Source organism: Miscanthus floridulus, chromosome 17 (assembly GCF_019320115.1).
Source record: "Miscanthus floridulus cultivar M001 chromosome 17, ASM1932011v1, whole genome shotgun sequence".
Taxonomy (NCBI): domain Eukaryota; kingdom Viridiplantae; phylum Streptophyta; class Magnoliopsida; order Poales; family Poaceae; genus Miscanthus; species Miscanthus floridulus.
In genome coordinates, this window is record NC_089596.1 from 11,529,749 (window position 1) to 11,555,419 (window position 25,671).

Consider the following 25,671-nt stretch of genomic DNA (forward strand, 5'->3'; position numbering starts at 1 on the left):
GAACTATACTCGAGTCAGTGTACCTGTAGAAAAATTAATTAACTCTATCTAAGTTAGCAGAGTGCCATCTATCCTAGATACATAACCATAGTAATAGGGCTACTTATATAACTTCGCATACAAACATCCTATTCCTTGAAAGAATTTGTTGTTAAATTTTAGTTTAGAAAAAGTTTTCGAAGCCTTATTTTCTCATTTGCGCTCTGATACCACCTGTGGTAGAACCATCTAATCTAATGCCTCTCAGGAGTGCTCGTCTTCCATTAGACACTAAGCATCCAAAGGAGAACACTAAATTACTCGGTTTCGTCGGGCACACCCCAGGGGAGAACCTGAAAATCCACATTTTTGCCATCAGGATCACAAATGAGAGAATACAGCTTATATAATTCTTAACCATTTCTTACATCATTTTTAGTACAACATCAGAGTATAATATTTATTACTACAACAGCGGAATGTAATTATATTATCAGAGTTATGAATAATTTAATGTAACAGTAGAATATAAACATGTGATCAGAATTAAAGCGGAAATAAATATCTATTCATGAAATGATGAAGCATTGATATATAAACTATGACAACAGATTATAATACTTTCGTTTATAAAAGCTTTTGGTGAGAGTTATAAATAACAACTACAATCACTACATAAAGGAAATCCTTGCTGAGCCCACTAGGAGGAATCCACATACAAAGGTCAGCTTTAGCCTCTACCTATCACCTGCAACAGGGGGAATAAAACCCTGAGTACTCAATTGTACTCAGCAAGACTTACTCGATAGGAGAAAAGAAAAGACTCCAAGGATATACAAGGCTATCTGGCTTGTGGGTTTACTGCATTAGCAGGAAGCTTTACTAAGCGTGCATCCTTACATTGGATTTTTATTAATAGTCGCATTGGTTCATTAACTAACCATTCTATGTAAGCACCTGTGCTACTTTCAAGCATGTGGTAAGCAATCAGATTTCCTTTTTCCATCTTGCATCTTTCAGTTCTTACTACGATGCTAAACCGTAGACAAGCCGTACCGGATTTCCCGGTGATTCGTGAATCAATGCCCCCAGCTGGGTACCTTGAAAACACACGCCCCACTTGTAACCCCAGGCACAAGCAGGACCAACCCATCACTCTCCTGTCCTGGGTGTCCAGGTCCCCATCCAAACTAGGACTCCAAACCCCCGCCCCTGAGTCCCGAACTCAGTGCGGTGCAAGGACCTCCTCCACCAAAATAAAACCCTAACAGTCGGTCCGAAAAGAGCCGAATCCATGATAAGAGAGCAACAAGTCTTCCAAGTGCCCCATACACAAATATGTGCTCAGGATAATAAGTCTGTGACCTGTCTAGAGCCTTATGCAATGATCGGTCCTTAACCGACTAGACAGGGAAAACAGTGTAACCAAGGCATGCCCCGCATCCATGGTGACACAACCTCTTACACCCACCAATACCCAAACCATATCCCTGCCCGGTCATCATTTTCCTTTCCACCATTTATATTTTCCAAGTGATAATAATCCATTAAGATATTTCCTATCTCTTGCGAGTGACAGCCATCACTCGACTTCTATCGGAGTCATGTAGCATAGCAATCTACACGATCCTGTCATACTAGTAAGACTCATAGGATAAAGATATATATATATATATGCAAGTGGGTTTCATTCAACTCCTTAAACTTAATGCACAAATATAATTTAAACTGTAGCAAAATAGGGGTTATGCACTAGGGCTTGCCTTTGTAAGATATATTAAAAAGTTATTATCTGCATCTTCAGATCATCCACCATCAACTGAATAGAAAGTCCATTGCATCATCTCCTGGAGAGAATATCATTACACCATCCTCGGATTCCCAATCATCCTTCAATTGATCCATCATCGTACCTATATGGTATGCATTGATGCAAATGCATAGATGTAAATAACTAACGACAGCCGCAACGCTTAGAAATCCAATCATGCTTCCAAAAGTACCATTTCTCCAATAACTCCCGATGACTCCGTGATCCATCGACGTCCCTCCGTCGGCGTCGAACTCGCGGTACTCGGTAAACAGACACAAATAAATATTCACATAAATTCAAATGTTTTCCAAAAATTATGAAACTTTATGGATAGGTGGGGTTCGATTTTAGATGAATTTAGGAAGAAGAAGTAATGGAATCGGAGTTAGCATAGTGGAGATATTAATTGTGCAAGGTGGCCGCTAATTAATCACAAGGAGAGAAAATGAAACGTGATTAGTGGCCACGTTCTGCCGCTGGTTTATTAGAAAGGGAAAAGGAATAAAGAAATGGGTGGAGTGGATTAATGGCTCACGACTCTTGACTTTACGTGTATAGGAGCTGAGTTGGTTCTCAGCTTTACTACCAGCACCTGGCATAGGATAAGCTGCTGCTATGGACTAAACAAAGAGCAGAGCGGGTATACGCCTAGGATTCTTCGAGAGAGACAAAGAGAGCACTGGGCGTTTGTGCTCCCCAGCTCATTCGCCATGGACAACTGCTGGACTTTCGCCTGATGGCAATTCTGGCCATGACTTCCAAATCCAAGGGCATGGAGAGGTAGAAGGGGGTAGGGGATGTATGGGGACTATCTACCTTGGTCTATTGCAGCTCGAGGAAGGAGATCAATAGGCGCAGCTTTTACGAGTAAGAACAGAGAAACTTAATTTGAGAGAAGCAAGTGAGCAGCGGAGCGGAACGGCTCGGCGTATCCTTTTAAAGGCAGGAGACGCGGGGATGGAATTATGCAAGAGAAGGATAAGGAGGACGACGAGAAGGTTAGGCATGGATACTGTGAATGAACTGGAGAAGCGTAGACGCGACAGTGACACGTCATAAGGTTAGTGGCTAACTAGCTTGCTTAAAGATAATAAAGCGCTGCTTGTGTACGACGCGATGCTCGGATGAACAGTGTTTCCACTGTGAATAGTATTTTCTCCATGCTACAGTGATTCTACGGTGAACAGTTCCCACCGTGCAAGACGGGCAAGACGCAGTGAACCGTGTTTGGATTTCAGGTGATGAACTTGAGTGGTCTTTGGTCTTTCGACGTGTCAACTGGGCTAGTTGATTCATGATGGACTTGGACTCGTGTGTGTCTTTATCGTGTCAATGGGGCTGATCATCAATAAAGAGTGTATGTGTGCTAATTAAATTAAGAAGGGAGAAGGAGAAGATCATTCGCAGACTAGCTCAAGACGAACAAGCAAGGAGACGTGTGCGGGCTCGGTTACTTCTTAAACACGACGCCAGGACGGCTAGGCCCAACGTGGCCGGCAGGGCGTGCCGGTTGGCACGGACAAGTCCGCGGCCGCAGAGACAAGCAATGTAGGCAATCAGAGAAACAAAGACAAGCAATGAGGGAGGGAAAACAAGGAGCGACTCAGCAAATGTAGACAGAAGTAATCAAGTCAGAGAGAGAAGCAAAGCAAAAGCCAGAGAGCATGGATGCGGATGGATGAGGAGACTTTGCAATGCAGTGAATTGCAGGGCCACGATGAGAATGAGACAGTGATCAAAAGTAATGCCAGGCGAGTACGTTGCACGCCGGAAAAAAATAAACGAAGCTGCTGTGCTCTCTTTCTCGTCAGTTCGTGCTTAACAAAATAAACCCGTGAGTTTATATATATGTATCGTTCTATTTATTAATGGATTTTATTTTATTTATAAAAGTTGATTTTCATGCTTAATCTAACCGAACAAATCGTTTGCTAGAATTGTCGTCGGACATTCCTAAATATTTCTACGCACTGAGTAATTTAACTTGGGCGTTTATTCGAGTCCACAAAATTGGGTCACCGGATTCGCTTATCGCCTCAAGTACATTTTAAACTAAAAACACGAGAAACTCGTTTTGAAAATTTTACTTAGGCCTAAATCGCGGTGCTAAACGAGATCGTAACACCAGGGGTGTTACAACTAGCCCCCCACCAAAAAAAAGATAATACTCTAGTGAGGACGTTCGTCCAGGTGCGTCCGTCCGAACGCCCCGTACCTAGACTTGCGCGGCGACCAGCCCAACAGCAAACGATGGCCCTGCTCTATCTATTGTCTCTCCTCCATCTACACTATGACAGGTGAGAAATCTTCAACTCCCTCGACTTGCTTCGCTCATCATGGTGAGCCGCGCCGTCCGAACGTCCCAAGCCACCTCACCACCACGCGACGCTCCCATCCTGCGTCGCATCATGCCATGCCCCGTCCCCGCCCCTGCGCTCCGTGCCCATCCCCCGCCGCTGTGTGCCGTGCCCTGTCTCCCGCTGTGTCGAGGTGCTGCTGACGCCGCCGTTCCCCTGACCAATGGAGGAGCTTCCGAACGAGTCCTGCGACCGGACATCGGGCGCTAGCCCTTCTCCATGAGAAAAAAAAACGACTATCAGGCATCAGCCGACTAAAGCATTTGAACCGATGACCCTTAAAAATGAGATTATGGATCTCGCCTACCCGATTTTAGGACGTCAGATTGGGATCGGGCGGCCGCAAGCAGCTATTTACCTGGAAAATAATGTCCTATTTACTTGGCTGATAAGCCAATCGACTGATTTATTGTTTTAGAAAAATATTGTTTATTACCGAAAAAGTACTGATTATAAGCCGAGCCGAGGCATAAAATAAAATAAAAAAATCTCCCGGGAGAGGGAAGCCCTAACCCACCCACCTCCTCTTCCTCCCGCCGCCAGCGCTTCCGATTTTGCCCACTCCAACCTGCCCATTGCTCCACCATCCCTCCTCCAACTCCAACGACCCGCGCAGCAAAGCAGCCGGACCTCCCGCCGCCGCCGCCGCCGACATGGGCGGGGGCCGCGCGCAGGTGAACAAGGCCCACAAGAGCCGCTTCGCGTCCAAGGCCTCCCGCCACGCGCACAAGATAGGTAAGTACAGTCGGCCTCTCTCGTCCCCGTTTCCTCTCCACCTTCCGCGACTCATGTCTCATCTCACTGGTTGTGTCTGCTTCCAGACAAGGTCAGGAACAAGTCAGAGACCAGCCACCGCGCCGCCGTCAAGGGTGCCCGCGCCGCGCGCATCCAGCAGAGCAAGGCGGTCAGTCTTCCATGCAGCACCGTGCACATATGTTTTTTCCCCTATTTCTGTGCTGTGTAGAGGTTAAAGCTGACAAATTCTGTAGCTTGCGCGGTTGTTTTTATCAGTTCATAATGATTATTCTGAGGTGTGCTGCAACAAGAACTGCGTTCGTATCAGTGTTGTTGCATAGGATTGGTCTGTGCTTAGATTGCGCAGGGTGTTTTTAGCTTGCTTTGAGCTTACTCTACAGTTATTGGGAGGTTGCAGCTTTTGGGGCTATGAATGGACTCTTTCTTTTGGGCACAGTTCCTCATCCTTGTTTATAGTTTTTAACCTGCCAATATCTTCCTGTGGGTGCAGATCCGTGATAAAAAACGTGCTGCTTTGCTGAAGGAGAAACGTTCATCAACTGGATTTTCAAGCTCACCACGTGTCATTGTTAGTATTCTTAGCTTCTGCTTCTGGATGCTACCTGGTTACTCTTGTTGTTTGTGTGGTAATACCATAGGTATTTCCTTAGATCAATTGGTAATTATTTATTGCAGGTTCTTGTCGGCCTTTCTTCATCAGCAAATGTCGGATCGCTTGCCAAAGATCTTTTGGCATTTGCGGAAGGCGGTGCTGGGAAACTGAAATCATCTACTGTTGCTTCTCCTACTCATAAGCTTCGAACCACGGTAAGTTCAAAATGAATATATTGTTCTGATGTTTTGAGTGCACCACTATTAGTTCAATATGAGGCTAGTGTTGACTGTTGAGATTTTTTGGTGTCGTAATCCCTTGTTGCATATGTACCCATCACTATACAATTGACTATTACTCTACCCTTTTCTGTGCGTGTTTATAACTGGGTTATATATTGTACTCTATGTCTCTATCTCAGGTTCTAGTGATTCATTATTCACTTATTAACCATAATGTTTTGTTAAATTATTTGTTTCCAATTATTTAATCTAGATAATCAATTCCACGTATAGAATTTTCATATTTCATAATATCTGTGAAGGTACTGCAAGCACCATATGGTGATCTTACCACATGCATGGAACTGGCAAAGGTATGCATTTCCAACCAAACTCAGGTTGTTGTGGTTTATGGTCTTCTATAATTTCTTAGCTCTAACCTGGAACCTGCAAATGTTCCTTTCCTACATAGGTTGCTGATTTGTTAGCGTTCGTACTACCAGCCAATTCATTCTACAGTGGTGATTCGAACAGCCCAATTGACGAGTTTGGATCTCAATGTCTGTCTGTATTGAGGGCCATGGGCTTACCTAGTACAGCCGTTTTCATCCGTGTAAGTTCCAGTCATGAGCATTTCTCATTAAGGTATTGTTCTATGATTTCTGTTGATTTACCTGTTCTAGTTACATAATCAGGATCTTCCAGCGGATAGTAAAAGTAGGCAGGAATTGAAGAAAGCAGCAAGTTCCTTCCTTTCTGCAGAGCTGCCTGAGGACTGCAAGTTTTACTTAGCAGACACAAAGGATGATTTGCATAAGGTTAGTATTCTTTTGAATATTGAATATTAGACCATCTGGTTACCTTCACGGTTGTTCTTTTGAACTCTCTGTTTTGATTACGTATTCTTCGAATTGTCCAGTTCATGTGGCTTTTCAAGGAGCAGCATCTTTCGTCACCACATTGGAGAAGCCAGAGACCTTATGTTATGTCTGAGCAGGTTTTATTACTTGCTATGCTACACTGTGTTGCTTTCCTAGAACAGTGCCAATTTATACTGGCCAAATATGAAATTTTGCCAAAAGAACTAAATTGGCGTTCCAGTGTTGAAATTTATGTACTATATACTACTTTTATATAATAACGGGTGGTACTGCTGCTTCAGGTTTGCATAAATCCTGATGAAAATACAGGATTGTGCACATTGCTCGTGTCTGGATATCTGCGGGCCCACAATCTTTCAGTGAATCAGCTTGTATGTGATCTATGTTTATTTTTTAGCTTTTTTTTTGAAAAATTAGTTCTTAGCTATTTTGCCATGTCCTTTTCTAATACCTTCTCCATTCAAAAGGTACATGTTTCAGGTGCTGGTGATTTTCAGTTGGGTCAAATTGATGTCCTCAAGGATCCATGCCCTCTTAGTGAGCGGAAAAGCTCTGATGTAATGGAAACAGAAGATAATGGAATTCAGGTTTGTTGTATAGAGGATTTGAAAGCCTTTGAAATTGAATAATGCTAATGTAATCATGCTAGGCACTTTTCGTATGCTAAGGTCATATTTTAACACAGATTTTTAACCTCCCGGTTTGTTTCAGATTGTTAACACCTTTGTTCCAGACCCTTCAAGTCAGGAACCCTTACTTGTTGAAAATGTGCCAGATCCTCTTGCCGGGGAGCAGGTGAGTATTTTTCCAATCCTGCTCCATGAGTTGTAATTTTGACAAACATTTGTTATGTGCTTTATTGGCTATATTCCCTGTACCATTATAAATAGCATCCGTATAAATAGTTCTCTTATTTGTAGATTTTCATTAACTGCACTGTTCTTTCCTCCATAGCATTTCAACTGTGATCACCCATTCATATTTTCTTTTAGAACGTTTGTGCTTTTGTAAGTAAAAAGGTGAAAAGTTTACTTAATCTTTTTAAAATGCTAGATTGTAATAATATTTATATTTGATTAGACTTGGCCAACGGAAGAAGATATGAAGGAGGCTGACATAAACAACAAACAGAGAAAATTGGTAAAGAGGAAGCTTCCCCGAGGCACTTCAGAGTACCAGGTTTGCAATTCTTTCCTCCATAGCATTTCAACTGTTCGCTTATGCTGAAATTTGGCTTATGCTGAAATGTTGTGAGGAAAACACTGTTTCATGGCTGAAAAGTAGCTCAAGCGAACAGGGCATGAGTTTGAAGTACCTCCTCTCTAAATTGATTATATTTACTACATTTACAAATACTCATCAAATGCTATTGCCAGGCTGCTTGGATTGTTGATGACACAGATGATGAAGATAATGACTCTGATAATGACAACCAGGCTGGTTCTGGAATGGTCATTGATGAGCAAGGTCACTCAGACCAAGGAAGTGATGGTTCGGATATAGATGCAGTGTCTCACTTTACGGAGAAGTTCGACGGAGAAACTATTGGGGATACTGAGATGGCAGTAAGTTTCCTTTGTCCTCATTTGATGGACTTTATGCATTTTAAAGCACTTGCTTGCAATATTGGAGTTCAGTGTTTCACTAGTAATCAGCTGTATGTTATGCTGTGTTTATGGGCCCACAGGACCCAAAAGAGGACCACAGTTTCTTACATAGCCAGGTATTAGATAAGAAAGCTGGAGAATCGTTTAAGCATCGATTGTTCACCAAACCAGTCCATACCATTTGGGTGGAAGTTACACTACCATGATCACGAGAGGTAGTCTACCAATAAAGGGCAAGAAGGAATTAGAAGGGGAAACTCATATTGTCCAATCCCAACTCCCAAGCATTGGCCATCTTCCCACTCTCCACTTTCCTCTTCCATCCAATGTTCTGTCAGACCCCAAACACATATAGTAACAAGAAGACAGGTACTGTTGCTGTGCCCGGGGTCATGGATAACTAGTGGTGACATTTGATGAATTGGCTCAATGGTAGTGTGAGCCTGTTCATAGCCTTGGTCTTTTTGAAGCGTAAATACAGCAAGGGAGGCCCTCACTCTCTCCTGCGTGTTCGAGAAAAAAGGGAGGCCCTCACTGTAAGATTTTTTAAAGAAAAAGTACCACTAAACAAGCAACTGTACACAGAAGAGGGAGGAGAAAACAACAAAAATAAAACTGTATTACCAAGCAAGAGAAAGGAGCTTAAGCAAAGAGGCTTAGCAGGGAGAGGAAAACTGGTTTTTTTGAGTCGCTAAATCTATGAGCCTGAAGCCTAGCTTCCTCGGAGAAGTGTTTTCCATGAATCAAAAGAGGGGTGACCACGATCAAAGATGTTGTTGTTTCTTTGTTTCCAGATTTGCCAGACGCCAATGATGAAGAATTCCATGAAGAAGGGACTCGAGAAATGTTGCTTGGCTTGAACTATCATTTTCATAACCTTGGTTAAGATTGCAGAGGAGAGGAACAAGAGTGAGAGATTTTGCTGACTAAATGTTGTAGTCTCAGAACCATTTTGATGTTTGGCCAAAACTTGGTGCCTTCGGTCCCTAGGTTTCTTGAATTGTTGCCTTGGGTTGTAAAATTGTACTACTGAAAAGGTTGTGTGTGTGTGTGTATTTGTATTTGTTTTGGGGGTGGGGGATTTGCTAAATCGACCTTATTCCTTATCTTTTCAATAAATTATGAGGTTTCCATCCTCTCCTTTTTTTGATTTAAGCGATTACAAAATTCCTTTTGGGTGCATGGCAATAATAAATTGTCTAAAAAAAAAACATAAAGTGATAGTTGTGCATTTGCAGGATGAAGAAAATTTGACTAAAGACCAGATAGAGGCAGAGATTAAGAAAATCAAAGAAGCTAATGCTGATGATGAAGGTATGGGTTTCTATTACCTTTAATGGGTTTTCTATAACCTTGTAATGTTAAATTGCCATTATTTGAGCGTGATATACAAAGGTGCCTAACAAGTCTCCTGTCCAGTTCCTATTGGGTGGTCGTATGTTTTCCAGCAAGTTATGACTGCCAATCTAGTATGGAACACATTTCCTTGTCAAAAAAGGCCAAAAAGTTACGTTGTATGCATACTAAAAGGATAAGAAACATATATCCTTCAACTTTAGCTGATGTGGTCAGGCCATGATTAGGGATTGCAATGGGCTCCTCCCCAGCTGTGAATTCAGCTATTTGGGCGGGAGCTTGCAATTCTATAATTTCAGGAACATTTTGGCAAAATAACCCAGGGGCGGAGCTTGATTGTGGCCAACGTGGGGTGTGGCCACCCCTGGCCCAGTAAAGCTTCTATAGTTCTATAGAATTAAAGCCCACTCTGCAATATTTTGTAAACTTTTGCTCTTTGTTCTGATCAAATTAGTTTTATTGGCCCCTGCTCGAATTTGGCCCAAGCTCCGCCACTAGCTCAACCTATCCCAGTTTGAAATATGGGGAGTTACCAGCATTGATCCCCTTGCTGGATTTCTTTCATATTGAAAGTTTTGGCTGTACAATATTCGGATGGAAGATTTGAGTGAAATGAAGAAAACAGAGTCTAGTGCAATCGGTAGAGTCTTACCGCCTGTGACCGGAAGGTCCCAGGCTCGAGTCGCGGTCTCCTTGCATTGCCCGGTCCCAGGCTCGAGTCGCGGTCTCCTTGCATTGCACAGGCGAGGGTAAGGCTTGCCACTGACACCCTTCCCCAGACCCCGCATAGAGCGGGAGCTCTCTGCACTGGGTACACCCTTTAGAGTCGCACAATCACCCTTAAGCATCAGAACCGAGCTTGTATCCACCGTAAGTACTTTGATTTTCACAACTTCCCGAGCCAATGCCACCTTGTTCCTTTCCTCCCCGCACAACACTTCCTGTTGTTGCATAAAGGGTAGGAAACGATGGTGCTGCATTAGGATCAGATAGCATTTTGTTAGCCTTTGTTTCCAGTTTTAAAGTTGATTTTGTAACTTCGTCACAAGACAACCATGAAAATCAGTCAGGAATATTAATGTATTGTCTAGGCCTGTGTCGTCTTCACATTAGCTATGCTGAGATAGTGTCTCAATGGAGGTGGTGTCTAAAAATGGTATACGTCCTTTTTGGTTGAGCTTGAGCTAAGCAAAGATTCTTGTATGACTTGTCCAAGTCGATATCAGTTCTGAATGGACTCTTAGCTTCTGTGAATTTTATCATTTTTTACCTTTTGGTAAATGATTGACAAGAGATTACATGCATCTCATCTAATGTTGCAGAATTTCCTGATGAGGTGGAGACACCATTAGATGTCCCAGCAAAGAAACGGTTTGCAAAATTCAGAGGACTAAAGTCATTTAGGACGTCATCCTGGGATCCTAAGGTATCTATCATTTAATTATCACCAATGTTTTCAAGTCGTCCGATTAATCGCGATTAATCACGATTAATTGTCCTAATCGGTCCCTGCTGACTGATTAGGGGTACCGTCGACTTGTACAAGTCATCCGATTAATCGTCCTAGTTGGTCCCATGGCGACTAGGTTCGACTGGACGACTTGAAAACATTGATTATCCCAAATTACTTTTTTTTTAAAAGTCTACATTTTAGTAGAGAACTTACTCATTTCATGTGATGGGTTTTATCTCATCCTGTTGGCTGTAGGAATCATTGCCATCTGACTATGCAAGAATATTTGCATTTGATAACTTTACACGAACTCAAAAGCATGTTCTTGCTAAAATGGCCGAGTTAGATGGAGGCGTGAAGGATTGTGCTCAATTGGGATCATATGTTAGGCTTTATGTGAAAAATGTTCCTACAGATATTGCTTCCAAACTTTGTCATCCATCAAGAAGAATACCTGTGGTTGTTTCTGGTCTTTTTCAACACGAGTCAAAAATGTCAGTTCTTCACTTCAGGTACTCATCCTTACTAATCAATACTAAGTTTTATCTGCTCCAATTTTCTGTCCTTATTGCATATCTTGAATGGTGGTGTGTACTCAATTTTCATGTCAGAATAGCCTAATGATGTATCACTCTTTAATTTGTTTGCTCTTAGCTTGTGTCCTTATCTGGTGAAAGTAATATTGCTGCAATATGCTTCTTGAGCTTAACATTCCTCTGTCTTTTTTTTTCTTTTGCAGCATAAAGAAACATGACTCATATGAAGCTCCTATCAAATCTAAGGAGCCTTTAATTTTCAATGTTGGATTCCGGCAATTTACAGCAAGGTAATGGAAGTTTTAATATTATTAGGAGATATATATTTCTCTTTTCTCTTGTTTACCTTCACACTGCCCCTTGGAAGATATCTCACTGCTCTTTTGTATCTTAGGCCATTGTTTTCATCCGACAACATCAACTGCAATAAACATAAAATGGAGAGATTTCTACACCATGGACGGTTTTCTGTTGCCTCTGTATATGCTCCAATTTCCTTCCCTCCACTTCCTCTAATAGTTTTGAAGAACAGAGATGGCGAGCAACCTGCCATTGCTGCTATAGGTACACTAAAAAGTGTGGATCCAGATCGGATCATTCTGAAGAAAATTGTTTTGACTGGGTAAGCTTTGGGTGCATCCATCTGCACAAGGCAATTACTTACGCAAAATTCTGTGTTCTTTTATTTTTTGCTGGAGGGGTTTGGTTTTCTACCTGTACACAATCACTGCTATATTTTCAATTCGATTAATGTTTTGCTGAGTTTTCCAGTTTATGGAGACAGGTTACTTCACCTTTAAGGCTCTTGTTTAGATCTCAGCTAATATAGTGGGCGGGCGCATTTTGACATGTTATTATGCAGGTATCCACAGAGAGTGTCAAAACTGAAAGCAATCGTGCGGTACATGTTCCACAATCCTGACGATGTAAAATGGTTCAAGGCAAGTATTTATGTGCCATTTTGCCATTGACATATCTTATTTATTCATGTTCACTTCCAATAACAATGTTGTTTTGCAGCCTGTTGAGTTGTGGACGAAACATGGTCGTCGTGGCCGCATCAAGGAGACTGTTGGTACACATGGTGCGTCGGTTGATCAATCAATTCTTTTGACATCTTAGATTCAGTAGTCATTATTATATCCCCATTTCTGTACCTTTTGCTAACGTTTTCTTTCCCTGACACAGGTGCCATGAAATGCATATTCAATAGCAGCATTCAGCAGCATGATACTGTGTGCATGAGCTTGTATAAACGCGCTTACCCGAAATGGCCTGAACAGCTCTACCATGTATAAGATTTGCCATTGGACGTTTGCTTGTATCTGTACCAGCAGGCAGCAGCAGGCAATCCAGACGAGTGTGGACGTACCAACACGGGGATGAAACATTGGAGCTGGTGTGCTGTGTAGCCTAAATACTTTTAGGATTAGGAAATTGTTTTGGTATTGGCCCGTAGCTAGGAGGGCGAATTTTGATAGTGATCATTACCGCAGAATTATCATGTTTTGTGGAGTTCAATGATGACAATACGTCTATTAAATAGTAAAATAGTTTTATTTGGCTCTCGAACTGTGATTGTCGTTCTCTTTTAGTCAATACTTGATACTTGATACGTTTGGTGTGTGTTCTTATGAGGCAAATGCCAATGGTAATCAAGTCACTTAGGATGTCCTAGTGATGTTAACCTCCGAAAATGTGCCTACATTATGGCATTTCTCGGCTTGTCGACCGAGCACTCCGCTGCTCAGATTCATTCCAATCTTTCTCGACATTAGGAGTATAATTTTGGAGTACCCAAGGAGAAAACATTTGATACGCAGAGTTTCCTCCTGCGTAATCATGAATAACTGAAGGCAAATGAGACTGTTTTGTTCACTACCACACCATAATTTATAGACTTTCGTGGCAGCTAACATGACATTGTTTGTTTTTTTAGAGTTCAACCAGATGTATTATGGGCCTTGGTTGACATTCAAAATTTACCATGCCAAAGATTTGGCAAGCTAAAAGTTAAGGAAAAAAATTGTCATAGATTTGGCAAGTCAAATGTGAGAGCTTGACAAGTTTTGATACCAAACCAAATATTAGCCAAAATCATGACTTGCCAAATCTTTAGCATGATAAAGTTTGAAAGCGAACCAATCATACACTACAGACTCAAGACTTCGCTAAAGTTTGCCTAAGTTGTGGCGAGGAATTTGTTCACCTAAATTTTGACAAGATGTTTGTCGATGTATGCTAACCATCCAAACTCGCGCTATGAGATACTCTCTCGGTCCCAAAATAGAAGTCGTTCTCGCTTCCTGAATAGTCAACTTTTTTAAACTTTGACCAATTATATATAAAAGAATATTAATATTTATAATACATAATTAGTATCACTAGATATAACTTATTTGAAGATATAAATGTTACACGCATTTTCTACAAATTTACTTAAAATTGAGAAAGATTGATGCACGCATCCCATAACGACCGGTTGTGAGTCTGAAAATCAGCTTCAGCTGAAGACCCCTCATCAACCATCATCATTCAACAAGTACACAATTTCTCTGTAAAACCTCCCATCCCCTGAAGGCCAGAACCTACTGTTCTTTGCAGTTGCAGGCGAGCGTTGCACCGGGCCCACTTGTCGGCCCTCCGCTGCAGCCCCAGATCCCCTTCCGTCTCTACTCTTTCGCACGCCGCCGTCATCCGCAGGGGCCCACCTGCCAGTCACAACTTCTCCCCCGCAGTTCGATCTCGCCGTCGCGTCCTCCGCGTCTCCGGCGAGGCTGCGCGCGGGCGGCATCACACCTTACACTTGCCCGCGACGAGCGAGCGAGAGAGGGGACGGAGATGGACGCGGAGCTCCTGGAGCTGCAGCGGCAGCTGGAGGCGGCGCAGAGCGCGAAGTCCAGCGTGCGCCTGTCGGAGCGGAACGTGGTGGAGCTGGTGCAGAAGCTGCAGGAGCGCGGCATCATCGACTTCGACCTCCTCCACACCGTCTCCGGCAAGGAGTACATCACATCCGTACGCGCTCTCGCCCCCTTCCCGACCTCCTCCCTCTCTCTATTCGTCCCCTCCACTTTGTCTCTCTGGCTGCTGCTTCCCCAATCCCATCAACACCATCGCCCTTTCTTCTCTCGTTTGGTTCGATTTACCGTGGCTGCGTAGCGTAGGGATTGCAGCAGCTCCTAAGCGTATACTGTATATAGAAATAAATGGTGTCGAGTGTGGATCATAGAAACAATGCAGAAACTGTTGTTGTCGACGATCTGATCACTGTGGACTGGACTGAATTCTTTACATATAATTCAGTTTTTATCCTAGTACTAGTAGTTGCTGAACTATGCCAACATTTAGGAAGGGTTTTTAGGATATTGGGGTTAGTAACTCAAAAGGATACTGGGATGGCATTATTCAGTTTGGAAGCAGGGAATTCCATGAAACCGGTGAAACATGTTTTTGATTTGGGACTGGATTCTGCCTTAGTAATATCTTAGAGCAAACCTCTGGATGGGTTCTGGTATTTATAATGAAGACTCGATCTTTCTCTCATGGTTTCACCATAAAAGCAGACATTAGAGATAATAGGTAGTTGCACATTTTTATGTCCCTAGCAGGTTAAGAGTTATTGCGTAATTTCATCTACAATTCCTATGATATGACATAGCTCTTTCATTGTTCAGTTCAGTTCTGAACACTTGCTCAGTTGAGAATTCGTTGATTTTTTAGCTGATTCATGGTAAACTATGGTGTGGCAGGACCACTTGAAGCATGAGATTAAGATGGAGATCAAGAAGAAAGGCCGTGTGTCTCTAGTCGACTTATCAGATACCCTGGGGGTGGACCTTTACCATGTTGAGAGGCAGTCACAGAAGGTCGTCTCGGATGATCCCACTCTAATGCTGATAAATGGCGAGATCATGTCACAATCTTACTGGGACACCGTGACAGAAGAGATAAATGAGAAGCTGCAGGAACGCAGCCAGATTGCCTTGGCAGAGATTGCTGCCCAGCTGCATATTGGATCTGAGCTTGTCATCAGTATCCTCGAGCCACGGCTTGGAAGTATTGTATGCTTCTCATGGCTTTTCTTGTAGTGGTACTTTATTTGTCTTTGTTCTGTAGTTTAAATTCAGTAATCTTGATACAACCTGCCATTTCAAGCATTATGAATTAGCTGATTCATGTGAATCATCTCTTAGAAGAACCATTAAATTGTTTTAGACAGTAGTGTATGTGTCTAGTCTCTTGGTATGTCTGGTGCTTTAGATCGTGTTCCATTGGCATTTGTTTTCCCAAACCTGGTGCTTAGGATCAGAATATTTAGTTGAGTTTCACATCTTCTAACTTTAAATCTCCATGTTGCAATACTTTATTTAAAAAAAAATTACATATGTGCCATTCACAAAAACTTGACATATGTTCTGCTATCATTATTGCCCTCCTTCCAGGTGAAAGGAAGGCTAGAAGGTGGACAGCTATACACTCCAGCATATGTCTCACGGATTACTGCTATGGTCCGTGGTGCTGCAAGGGGTATAACAGTGCCGACAAACTTGCCATCTGTTTGGAACTCCTTGCAACAACAGCTTCATGAGATGCATGGTGCTAGTGGAGTTTCTGTGGAAGGTTCATTCTTCCAATCCATTTTCAATGGTTTGCTAAAACAAGGTGCTGTACTGGGATCAGTCCGTGCAGGAGGACAGTGGACACCAGCTGTAAGATCTGCATTTGTTTAATTGATATTCTTAATTCTCAAACTGTGTTTAACATTCTTGTCTTTTTATTCTCTGTTAGGTTTTTGCCCATGCCCAAAAGGAGAGTGTTGATGCTTTTTTCTCACAGGTTGAGATATTTGTAACTTATATTTCCGTTCCTACATTTCAGCCTATGTTAGAATCAGAGTATTTTGGGCTAAAGGCAAATCAGACTTCACAGAGCAAAATATGTATGAATTTAGGAGTGAGAAGGCAAGGAGATAGGATTATCTTAGTCAAGCTTGTCATTGGTGATATGGTCTTGAACGTAATTAGTGCGTATGCCCCCCAAGTAGGCCTCGACGAGAGTGCTAAGAGACAATTCTGGGAGGACTTAGATGGCCTGATTAGAGCTGTACCTAGTAGTGAGAAGCTTTTTATAGGAGGAGATCTTAATGGGCATGTAGGTACTACAAGTGCAGGTTTCGAGGCAGTTTATGGAGGTTTTTGGTATGGTAGTAGGAATTAGGAGGGGGAGGAAGTTCTAGACTTCGCGGTAGCTTTTGATCTGATGATAGCCAACACTTTCTTTAGAAAGAGAGAATCTCATCTAGTGACCTTCAGTAGCGGACAACACTCTAGCCAGATTGACTTTGTCCTCACAAGAAGAAAGGACGAACGAGCATGCTTGGGTTGCAAGGTGATACCAGGGGAGTGTGTTGTTTCTCAACATAAGCTTTTGGTGGCAGACTTTCGTTTTCAGGTGCGTGCCCGTAGGGATAAACAAGCTAAGATTGAAAGAACAAAATGATGAAAACTGAAAGGGGAGACGTCAGAGGTATTCAGGGAAAGGGTTATCGAAGAGGGCTCTTGGAAGGAAGAAGAAGACATAAACAACATGTGGGAGAAGATGACAACCAACATTCGGAAGGTGGCCTCAGAGGTGTGTGGAGTAACCAAAGGAAGTGGAGGCGAGGCTAAAGATACTTGGTGGTGGAATGAGGAAGTCCAAAGGGCTATAGACGCTTGTACCATGACAGGAATGTGGACAACATAGAGAAGTACAAGGTGGCAAAGAAGACTGCAAAGCGAGTTGTAAGTGTGGCAAAGGGTAGAGCGTACGAGGATCTTTACCAACGTTTGAGTACGAAGGAAGGAGAGAAGGACATTTATAGGATGGCTAGAGTTCGTGAGAGAAAGACAAGGGACTTCAACCAAGTTAAGTGCATTAAGGATGAAAGGGAGCATCTCTTGGTGAAGGAGGATGAGATTCGACATCGATGGCAAGAGTATTTTGACAAATTGTTCAATGGTGAGAATACGGACACAACCTTTTAGTTGGATGACTCTTTTGATGACACCAATAGACGCTTTGTGCGGAGAATCCAAGAATCTGAGGTCAGAGAGGCGTTGAAAAGGATGAAAGGAGGTAAGGCGATAGGACCGGATGGTATCCCAATCGAGGTGTGGAGATGTCTCGGGGACATAGCTATAGTATGGCTAACCAAGCTGTTCAACCATATTTTTCGATCGAACAAGATGCCTGATGAGTGGAGAAGTATATTGGTACCGATCTACAAGAATAAAGGGGATATTCAAAGTTGTACTAATTACCGGGGAATTAAGTTGATGAGTCATACTATGAAGCTATGGGAGAGAGTTATCGAGCATCGCTTGAGAGCAATAACGCGGGTCTCTATGAACCAATTTGGTTTCATGCCCGGAAGGTCAACCATGGAAGCCATTTTCTTAATAAGACAAGTTATGGAGCGGTATAGGGAGAAGAAGGACCTACACATGGTTTTTATTGACTTGGAGAAGGCTTATGATAAAATACCAAGGAATGTTATGTGGTGGGCTTTGGATAAACATAAAGTCCCAACGAAGTACGTCGGGCTCATTAAGGACATGTACAACAATGTTGTGACTAGAGTTCGAACAAGTGATGGAGACACGGATGACTTCCCGATTAGGATAGGACTACATCAAGGGTCAGCTTTGAGCCCTTATTTGTTTGCCTTAGTAATGGATGAGGTCACAAGGGACATACAAGGGGACATTCCTTGGTGTATGCTTTTCGCGGACAATGTAGTGCTAGTTGATGAAAGCCGAACAGGAGTGAATCAGAAACTGGAGTTATGGCGGGGGACTTTGGAGTCCAAAGGTTTTAGACTCAGTAGAACTAAAACTGAGTATATGAGATGTGACTTCGGCACTACTATTCGGGAGGAGGAAGATATTAGTTTGGAAGGTCAAGTAGTGCCTAGGAAGGATACCTTTCGATATTTAGGATCAATGCTACAGAGAGACAGGGATATTGATGAAGATGTTAGCCATAGAATCAAAGCAGGGTGGATGAAGTGGCGGCAAGCATCTGGTGTCCTAGGTGACAAAAGGGTACCACAGAAGCTAAAAGACAAGTTTTATAGGACGGCGATTAGACCTGCTATGTTGTATGGTGCAGAATGTTGGCCTACGAAAAGACGACATGTTCAACAGTTAAGTGTCGCGGAAATGCGTACGTTGCGTTGGATTTGCGGTCATACAAGAAGGGATCGAGTTCGGAACGATGATATACGTGATAGATTAGGGGTAGCACCAATTGAAGAGAAGCTTGTCCAACATCGGTTGAGATGGTTTGGACATGTTCAACAGAGACCTCCAGAGGCACCGGTGCGTAGTGGAATCCTAGGCCAGGATAGTAACGTGAAGAGAGGCAGAGGAAGACCGAAGTTGACTTGGGTAGAGGCAATAAAAGGAGACTTGAAAGGATGGAATATACCCAAAGACTTAGCCTTAGATAGAAGTACTTGGAAGACAGCTATTCACGTGCCTGAACCTTGATTGCTTCTGCTGGGTTTCAACTCTAGCCTACCTCAACTTGTTTGGGACTTATAGGCTTTGTTGTTGTTGTTAGACAAGACCTAAAGTCTAAGCGTGTATGGTATTTTCATGCACGCACACTCACACATGCGCACACTCACACATGCCCACCAGCCCACACATTGTATCTTGCTAGTACTATTCACATCTTTGTGTCTAGTATTTAACACAATCACATTTACTTTTATCTCATACTCTGTTGTTGTGATGCATTATTTCCTTTTGTATTGACTTGTTCATTTTTTTTTTGTACAGAACTCTTACATTGGGTATGACGTGCTTCAGAAACTTGCAATTCCTCAACCTAAACAGTTCTTGGAGGTACTTGAGTCTACCAATATGCAGTTCTGTTCCAGCCATCCTTATTTTCTTAGAATGTTTATCTAATGATTTCCTATAGGCCCGATATCCAGATGGTATTGCATTGGATGCTGTCTTTGTTCATCCTTCCGTGGTTGATATGCTCGATACTGCTGTTGGTGATGCAATTGAGAACGGACACTGGTATTGTTAAATTTCATCCCTCAATAGTTTATTGTGATTTCCACTGCTATTTACTATGAGCTCCTAACTTGGCACATATTGCCAAAAAAAAAAAAAAAATCCTCTCATTCGTCTTTGATTCTCTACCTATGCACATGGTGTTGAACTATTACAAACAGGTTGTGACATATCATATAACATCATCATACTAGATGTGCAAATGATGTAAACTGATCAAGTAATAACAAGCTATGTAAACAGAATAGCTAGTAACTTTGGTTCACACTTTTTAGTAATAAACAAAGTTATATACACTGAAACAGCTGGGACTTAAATACAGTAGCAACAATTTCGAGTACATCATTATCTCTCTTTCAGAATTTTCTAGTTGACTGTAATTTCTCTGTTTTGCTGCCATGCAGCTACTTTTGTGGTGCCATAAGATATTCTTTCTTCTTTCAGGATTGATTCTCTTTCAGTTCTTCCATCATATATTAGTGGCCCTGATGCAACCAAAATTTTGTCTATCTGTCCATCTCTGCAGAAGGCTATCAAGGTGAGTGCCTTTAAGTAGTTCAAGTTGTACATTTTTCATGATGACCAACTCTTCTTTCTTTTGCAGTCTTCTAAAGCAGTGGTATTTGGAGAGTCATGTGTCTTTAGTAACATGTTTATTAAGGTGAGTCCTCAAAGCTTCATGACCTTGTGATAACCTTTCTTGCAATTGTCTACTCTTTGTATTTTAGCTTCTGAATTAATTCAATGTCCCTTGTTTTGTGAACAATTTCAGGGTATTTTTGACCGACTTGAGAAAGATATGGACTCGTTTGGTATTAGACATAGTGTTGGTCAAGGAAGGCCTGTGAATGCGAATCTGGGTAGTGAGCACAAGACAGGATCTGGTCAGTACTCAGACACAAAAGATCTTGGTGATAATGACACTAGCAGTACTGGTGTTTCATCAGACAGAGGGTCAAAGAAGAAAAGGGGGAAAGGGACAGGGTCTACCAAAGGTGGATCACTTGAAAAGGATGATGACAATGAAGAAAGTATTCCTGTTAAGGGAAAGAAATCTCATAGGAAAAACAAGGATGCTGGTGCATCAGGCGATGTAAAACATGGTGGTAAAAAAGCGTCAGAGAAAATGAAAGAGGAGAGTACAAACATCTTCCCTGATGAATTGATAGAGCAAAAGGTTCTGGCTGTCGCTCCAGAGTTAGAAGAGTTAGGAGGTCAGGAATTAGATCAACATTTAGACAACTGTTTCTTTTGAGTTGAAGTGATTCTAATTTCTAAATTTTTTCTAATTGCTTAAATGAATATTAGGCTCTGATGACTCGAATGCCCCCCTTAAGTTGTTGTCTTCTCACTTGAGGCCAATGCTTGTTGACTCATGGACAAAGAAACGGAACACTATGCTGTCTGGAAATGCTGAAAGGAGGCGTCGCTTGCTCGATAATCTGCAGAAGCAGATAGATGAGGTGATCAGCTTATCCCATTTATATGCTGGTTTCTTTTTGTACTCGCCCTGCTTTTTTTTAGTTTCCGGGGTGGCTGTGTTCGAAATTTGAATTGTTGGTCTATATATGTATTGCCTCACGGTTTTATGTCATTGCTGCTCTAGTCTGATATTCAAATTGTTTTTCCACATTTCTGCACCCTTTTGTGATGCTAAATCATGTGCCCCTTTCGATGATACTGTCCTATATTCTTTATCTGTTGTTTCTTGAGTGGAATTCTTTATCTATTGTGATCAGGCTGTTCTGGATATGCAACTTTATGAAAAAGCTTTGGATGTATTTGAGGACGATCCTTCTACTTCTGTAAGCTGCCATAGTCATCATTCTCACAAGATTGCTTGCTTCTCAAATTAGTTGAGTATTTACTTATGTTCCGTCTGATTATCCCCTTTTGTGGTTGCAGGGTATACTACACAAGCATCTGCTAAGAAGTATGGGCACTCCAATAGTTGACAAAGTTTTGATTACATTGGTAATTTATACCCTTGCTCATGCACACATGTTTCTTTTGTGTAGTATGGTTTTGCTTCCACAGTTTATACTGCTCTAGCTGTTTTACTCTGGCTCGTGTGGTTGCTAAGGTGTTCTATTGTTTGATGAGCTTGAGAAGAGTTATTTTCTGAACTATCAATAGGATAAGGATAGCAAATTGAAGAATGGAATAGAGGTTGAGGATAGCGAAGAAGATCACATCCAATTAAGCACGGCTGACCGAAGCTCTCTGGTATAATTAACCTATTTTTCATTCTGCCATGTATCATCTGATGGTTCCCTGCATCAGTCCTGAATGAGAAATTCATTTGGTCTAACTTTATGGACTTACCCTCCATGTAAATGCAAAATAATTCTTCAGGCCAAGGATCTTCCTGGTGCATTGTCATTGAAGGCTCAAGTTTTAATCGAAGCACTGGAGGGAAAGGTATAACTTTGAATATGAAGTAAAAATTTGGCATATTTATTAAGTCCTGAATTTTGTTTTTTTTTTTACATCTGTAATGTTTACTGCAATTTTGGTGATGCGCTAGAAGTTACAAGGTAGGACCTGTAAGTTGTGGTATCTGGTATGGATAGGATTTGACCAGTTAACGTGAAAATATTCTTGAAGCAATGAAATTGTCTCTTCAGAAGTTCTTCACTGGTGATTCTGCATTATTAGGACGTTCTTCAGTGGTAGGAAGCCAAAGAAGTTCATGGCCCTCCCTTAAGCTAAATTTTTCTTAAGAATAATACTAGCATTTAGGTTTTACCTTCTATACACTAACTAGATGCTAAATTAGCCTTCTTGATTTCGAACACAATCATGTTTGTGCCAGTTCACCCTCCCATGAACTACTAGCTCCACCACTGAATATGGTTCAGTGCCATAGTGTCAAGATGCTATATTCTGATTTTTGTTTAATACACTAGCGAATCTGTAGATGCTTGTGTTGTGCCTATATCCTTTAAAACATCCTGCCAAGATACCAGCTATTCTATTTTCTAATACCATGTAGAATGAATATGAAAACAATATCCGGAAAAGGTATGCATACACAAAGATAAGTATTGGATTTGTTCTTAGTATATCATGTAAGAAAAACTTGTCTAATTCAAAACATGGATGTAGACAGTGGTTTAGATTTTATGAGAAGTTTAGCATACCTAAAAAGTCATATGATTACTTCATCAGTCACACACATTTTCAAGTATGTGATTGTAGTTCTTATTGTCTAACAGTAATGACAAATTGCTGTCTCAATATATAATGAAGCTGCTTAACGTCCAATATGACCTGGAATTTTGTTCCTTTCTAACCTTTATGAATAATATGTGGCAGAGATTTGATTCATTTATGGATGCCTTAAGAGATATACTGGAGGAAAGGTAATATGTAACGTTTGCAACTGTAACCTGCATTTTTCATAGTTATCAAAGTGCTTACTCTTTTTTTTTTTTTTTGGAAGCAGTGGCTTGACATTTAAGAAGCTTGATAAAAGATTAGAGAGGACAATGCTGCATTCCTATCGCAAGGTATGTTTTTCGCTTTCTGGACTGCACAACAGGGTTCAGAGAACTGGCTTGAACCAGTTGGTTCCTTGTAACCAGTCCCTGAACAGGTTTCCAAATTTTAGCCAGATCATGCCCTAAACCACATCCATCCTATTTGATCTGCCAATTCATTAGGTATGCGTATGCCCCAAAATCAAACTATGAAAAGTTCAAATTGAAAATTTAGCAAACTATGGGAAAGCTGGAACCTTTCTTGTAGGGGTTTCAAAACTGATGTACTGTAGTTTCTTTTTTTCTTTGTTCCCCTGTTTGTTTGAATTTTCTGTATCTGGCTTAATAATAATTTGCTAATATCTATGTATTAGTATTAGTATCTCCATCACTCCATGAGCATACACTGCTTCTTATTTATTTAGCTTGGAAATAGTGCAAGCACAAGTACCATAAGTCCATAACACAAAATCTCTGATCATATTACAAAGATTGTTAGATTGATTAATACGATGATGAGTTTAAACTACTGAGGTGTTGCGTGTGGAAAAAGACTATTCCAATATAGTAATACAGTGTACTGAACAAAGAATATGGTATTTGCCTGGCATTTTAATTGCTTTTATGCCTAGAGTTTCTATTTCTAATATTTGACACTTTAATATATGCAATGAAGGACTTGACAGCTCAAGTTTCATCAGAGAACGATCCTGTTTCCTTTCTTCCAAAAGTCGTTGCTTTACTTTTTCTGCAGGTTAGTTTGATTATATATTTTCTCCTTTTTATTTCTCAAATCGTCATTCTATATTGTCATATTGATCTCATTTGCAACCTGTTTTAATATTTTGTAGGCATATAATAAGGCTCTTCAGGCACCAGGAAGGGCTGTCGGTGCTGTTATCACACTGCTGAAGGTAATTACAAGTACTCACTTCCATTTCTTGTTAGACATTCTAATGTAGTTCTGGCAGAACATCATCTTCTGTAGCAATAGTAATTAAAGATGGTAGATTGATGATCTATTTGTTTGACATATTGAGCTGCATATTTGTCATTTGACTTCCAGAAGAATTTTTGTCCCACATCTCTTATAATGAATTTCATTCTTAATTTTTTGTTTCCCCTGGGAAAATCAGCTTGTACAATGTGTTGTGTGTTATGTACTCAACTTAGCTTTGTTTATTCATCAACAAATAAGGGAAAAAAATCCCGTTTTGAAATTGGCTAGCCAGCTATTGGTCACTTCCTTTCTTTGCATGAGTGCACAGAGAGGAAGAGTCGCTTCTCACAGTAGAAAGGGCATACTTTCATAAGACCGCATGTGTTTCTTTGCACAGTGCATAAATGAGGATTAAATACTAGGACCCATTGAACATGCATTCCCTCTCTGTTTGCTAGAAACTGTCTGGTTTAAAAAAGTCTTCTAACTTATCAATTATATTTCAAAGTTTGGAAATCATCTCCATATGCATATAATCCATTGAAATAGGTTTGAGAAATCTCCCCACTCCCAGTTCATTTTTGCCGTGATCAGTTAAGCTTTTTTTAGTAGATGTTTGAACTTATGTGATGCGGTATTTTTCATATTCAGATTAAATTTTCATGAAAGCAAAATCTCTGTGTGTGATTGTACCACTCTTCTCCATTTTGCAGGATAAGCTGCCAGCTTCAACCTACAAGGTATTGGCTGATTATCACAGCACTACTGTGAAACTTCTAGCACTACAAGCTGCTGCTACTGACGATGTAAGTCCACTTACACAATTGCAAACTTATATCTACTTATTCATGCTTTTGCATTGGAGGAAAAGTATTGATATTTTTTTGCAATAGGTATTTGATTCTGGCTTGAAACTTGTAGTGCATACATAATGCTGAAACTTTATAGATCCCCAAGCCATGCTGTAGGTGGTAAATATTCATTAGCTTAACCTTTGCGATTATGAGGCCACATACGCTTAAGCACCACAGCTTGCGCATACACAAGTGCATCCTTTACTGGCTGCCATTGTACATTATTCTGCACGTTTATTCAGTATTCATGCATGAGCATGACGTTTGAATAATGCACACAATCTTCTAGGACGGGGAACGAAGTTAAACCATGAACTTATATCGTGTCTTTGTCCTGTAGGAAGAAGATTGCACATCAGACCGAATGCGAGAAAGGAAGGAAGATCTGGAAGAAAGGCTGATGCCAGAACTGAAATCCCTGGTCCTTGGCACAAACAAAGAGTGATCAGCAACATCATGTGCATACTGAGCCATTTTGGCGTACATACACATAGCTACCCTCAGCTGAAAAGCCTATTTTTCCTCTCTTTTTTTGGCGCCCGTCTCTTGCAATTTGCACCGTTTGAAAGCAAATGATAGCAGGGAACAGGTTTATACTGGTTATAAGAATACTAGTTTGTAGTACCGTTCACATTCCTGCACTCCAGGGTTTCTAGTGACAACAGAATTATCCTATGGTGTAATGTAGAACAGTGTGTATGTTGATACCAAATTTAGTCGGCTGCTGAGATCACTAATTTTCCCACTTGAGTTCAGACACGTTGGAGGCCAT

The 25,671-nt window shown here is 41.3% G+C and overlaps 2 protein-coding genes across 3 annotated transcripts; both read left to right on the plus strand.

Moving 5' to 3' along the window:
* Positions 1-4,669: 4,669 nt before the first annotated feature.
* LOC136516719 (uncharacterized) lies at positions 4,670-13,102 on the plus strand. The gene is made up of 21 exons (XM_066510198.1): positions 4,670-4,884; positions 4,971-5,053; positions 5,396-5,473; positions 5,581-5,712; positions 6,042-6,092; positions 6,191-6,331; positions 6,414-6,536; positions 6,638-6,715; positions 6,881-6,970; positions 7,067-7,186; positions 7,311-7,394; positions 7,680-7,778; positions 7,976-8,164; positions 9,445-9,520; positions 10,885-10,988; positions 11,271-11,527; positions 11,755-11,841; positions 11,946-12,173; positions 12,414-12,492; positions 12,572-12,635; positions 12,740-13,102. The coding sequence occupies exons 1-21, from the start codon at positions 4,803-4,805 to the stop codon at positions 12,847-12,849; spliced, it is 2,355 nt and encodes a 784-aa protein (XP_066366295.1). The 5' UTR covers positions 4,670-4,802; the 3' UTR covers positions 12,850-13,102.
* A 1,049-nt stretch (positions 13,103-14,151) lies between these two features.
* LOC136516386 (E3 UFM1-protein ligase 1 homolog) lies at positions 14,152-25,636 on the plus strand. 2 transcript variants are annotated; one of them, XM_066509772.1, is made up of 20 exons: positions 14,152-14,566; positions 15,301-15,612; positions 15,994-16,260; positions 16,340-16,387; positions 19,378-19,443; positions 19,523-19,626; positions 20,068-20,161; positions 20,228-20,284; positions 20,396-20,837; positions 20,932-21,086; positions 21,363-21,428; positions 21,529-21,597; positions 21,760-21,849; positions 21,979-22,044; positions 22,942-22,988; positions 23,072-23,135; positions 23,782-23,859; positions 23,957-24,019; positions 24,759-24,851; positions 25,240-25,636. In XM_066509772.1, the coding sequence occupies exons 1-20, from the start codon at positions 14,393-14,395 to the stop codon at positions 25,342-25,344; spliced, it is 2,460 nt and encodes an 819-aa protein (XP_066365869.1). In that variant the 5' UTR covers positions 14,152-14,392; the 3' UTR covers positions 25,345-25,636. The 2 variants fall into 2 exon arrangements, with proteins under 2 accessions (XP_066365869.1, XP_066365870.1); XM_066509773.1 differs by lacking the exon at positions 14,152-14,566 and having other exon boundaries at positions 15,508-15,641.
* Positions 25,637-25,671: the final 35 nt, after the last annotated feature.

Excerpts from the sequence above, each read along its gene's own strand:
- LOC136516719 (XM_066510198.1), top strand. The coding sequence starts at position 4,803 with ATGGGCGGGGGCCGCGCGCAGGTGAACAAGGCCCACAAGAGCCGCTTC. Across the intron at positions 7,779-7,975 it reads GAGGCACTTCAGAGTACCAG|GCTGCTTGGATTGTTGATGA; the intron begins GTTTGCAATTCT and ends TGCTATTGCCAG. Across the intron at positions 8,165-9,444 it reads TTGGGGATACTGAGATGGCA|GATGAAGAAAATTTGACTAA; the intron begins GTAAGTTTCCTT and ends GTGCATTTGCAG.
- LOC136516386 (XM_066509772.1), top strand. The coding sequence starts at position 14,393 with ATGGACGCGGAGCTCCTGGAGCTGCAGCGGCAGCTGGAGGCGGCGCAG. Across the intron at positions 19,627-20,067 it reads GCAATTGAGAACGGACACTG|GATTGATTCTCTTTCAGTTC; the intron begins GTATTGTTAAAT and ends TTCTTCTTTCAG. Across the intron at positions 20,162-20,227 it reads CTCTGCAGAAGGCTATCAAG|TCTTCTAAAGCAGTGGTATT; the intron begins GTGAGTGCCTTT and ends TTTCTTTTGCAG.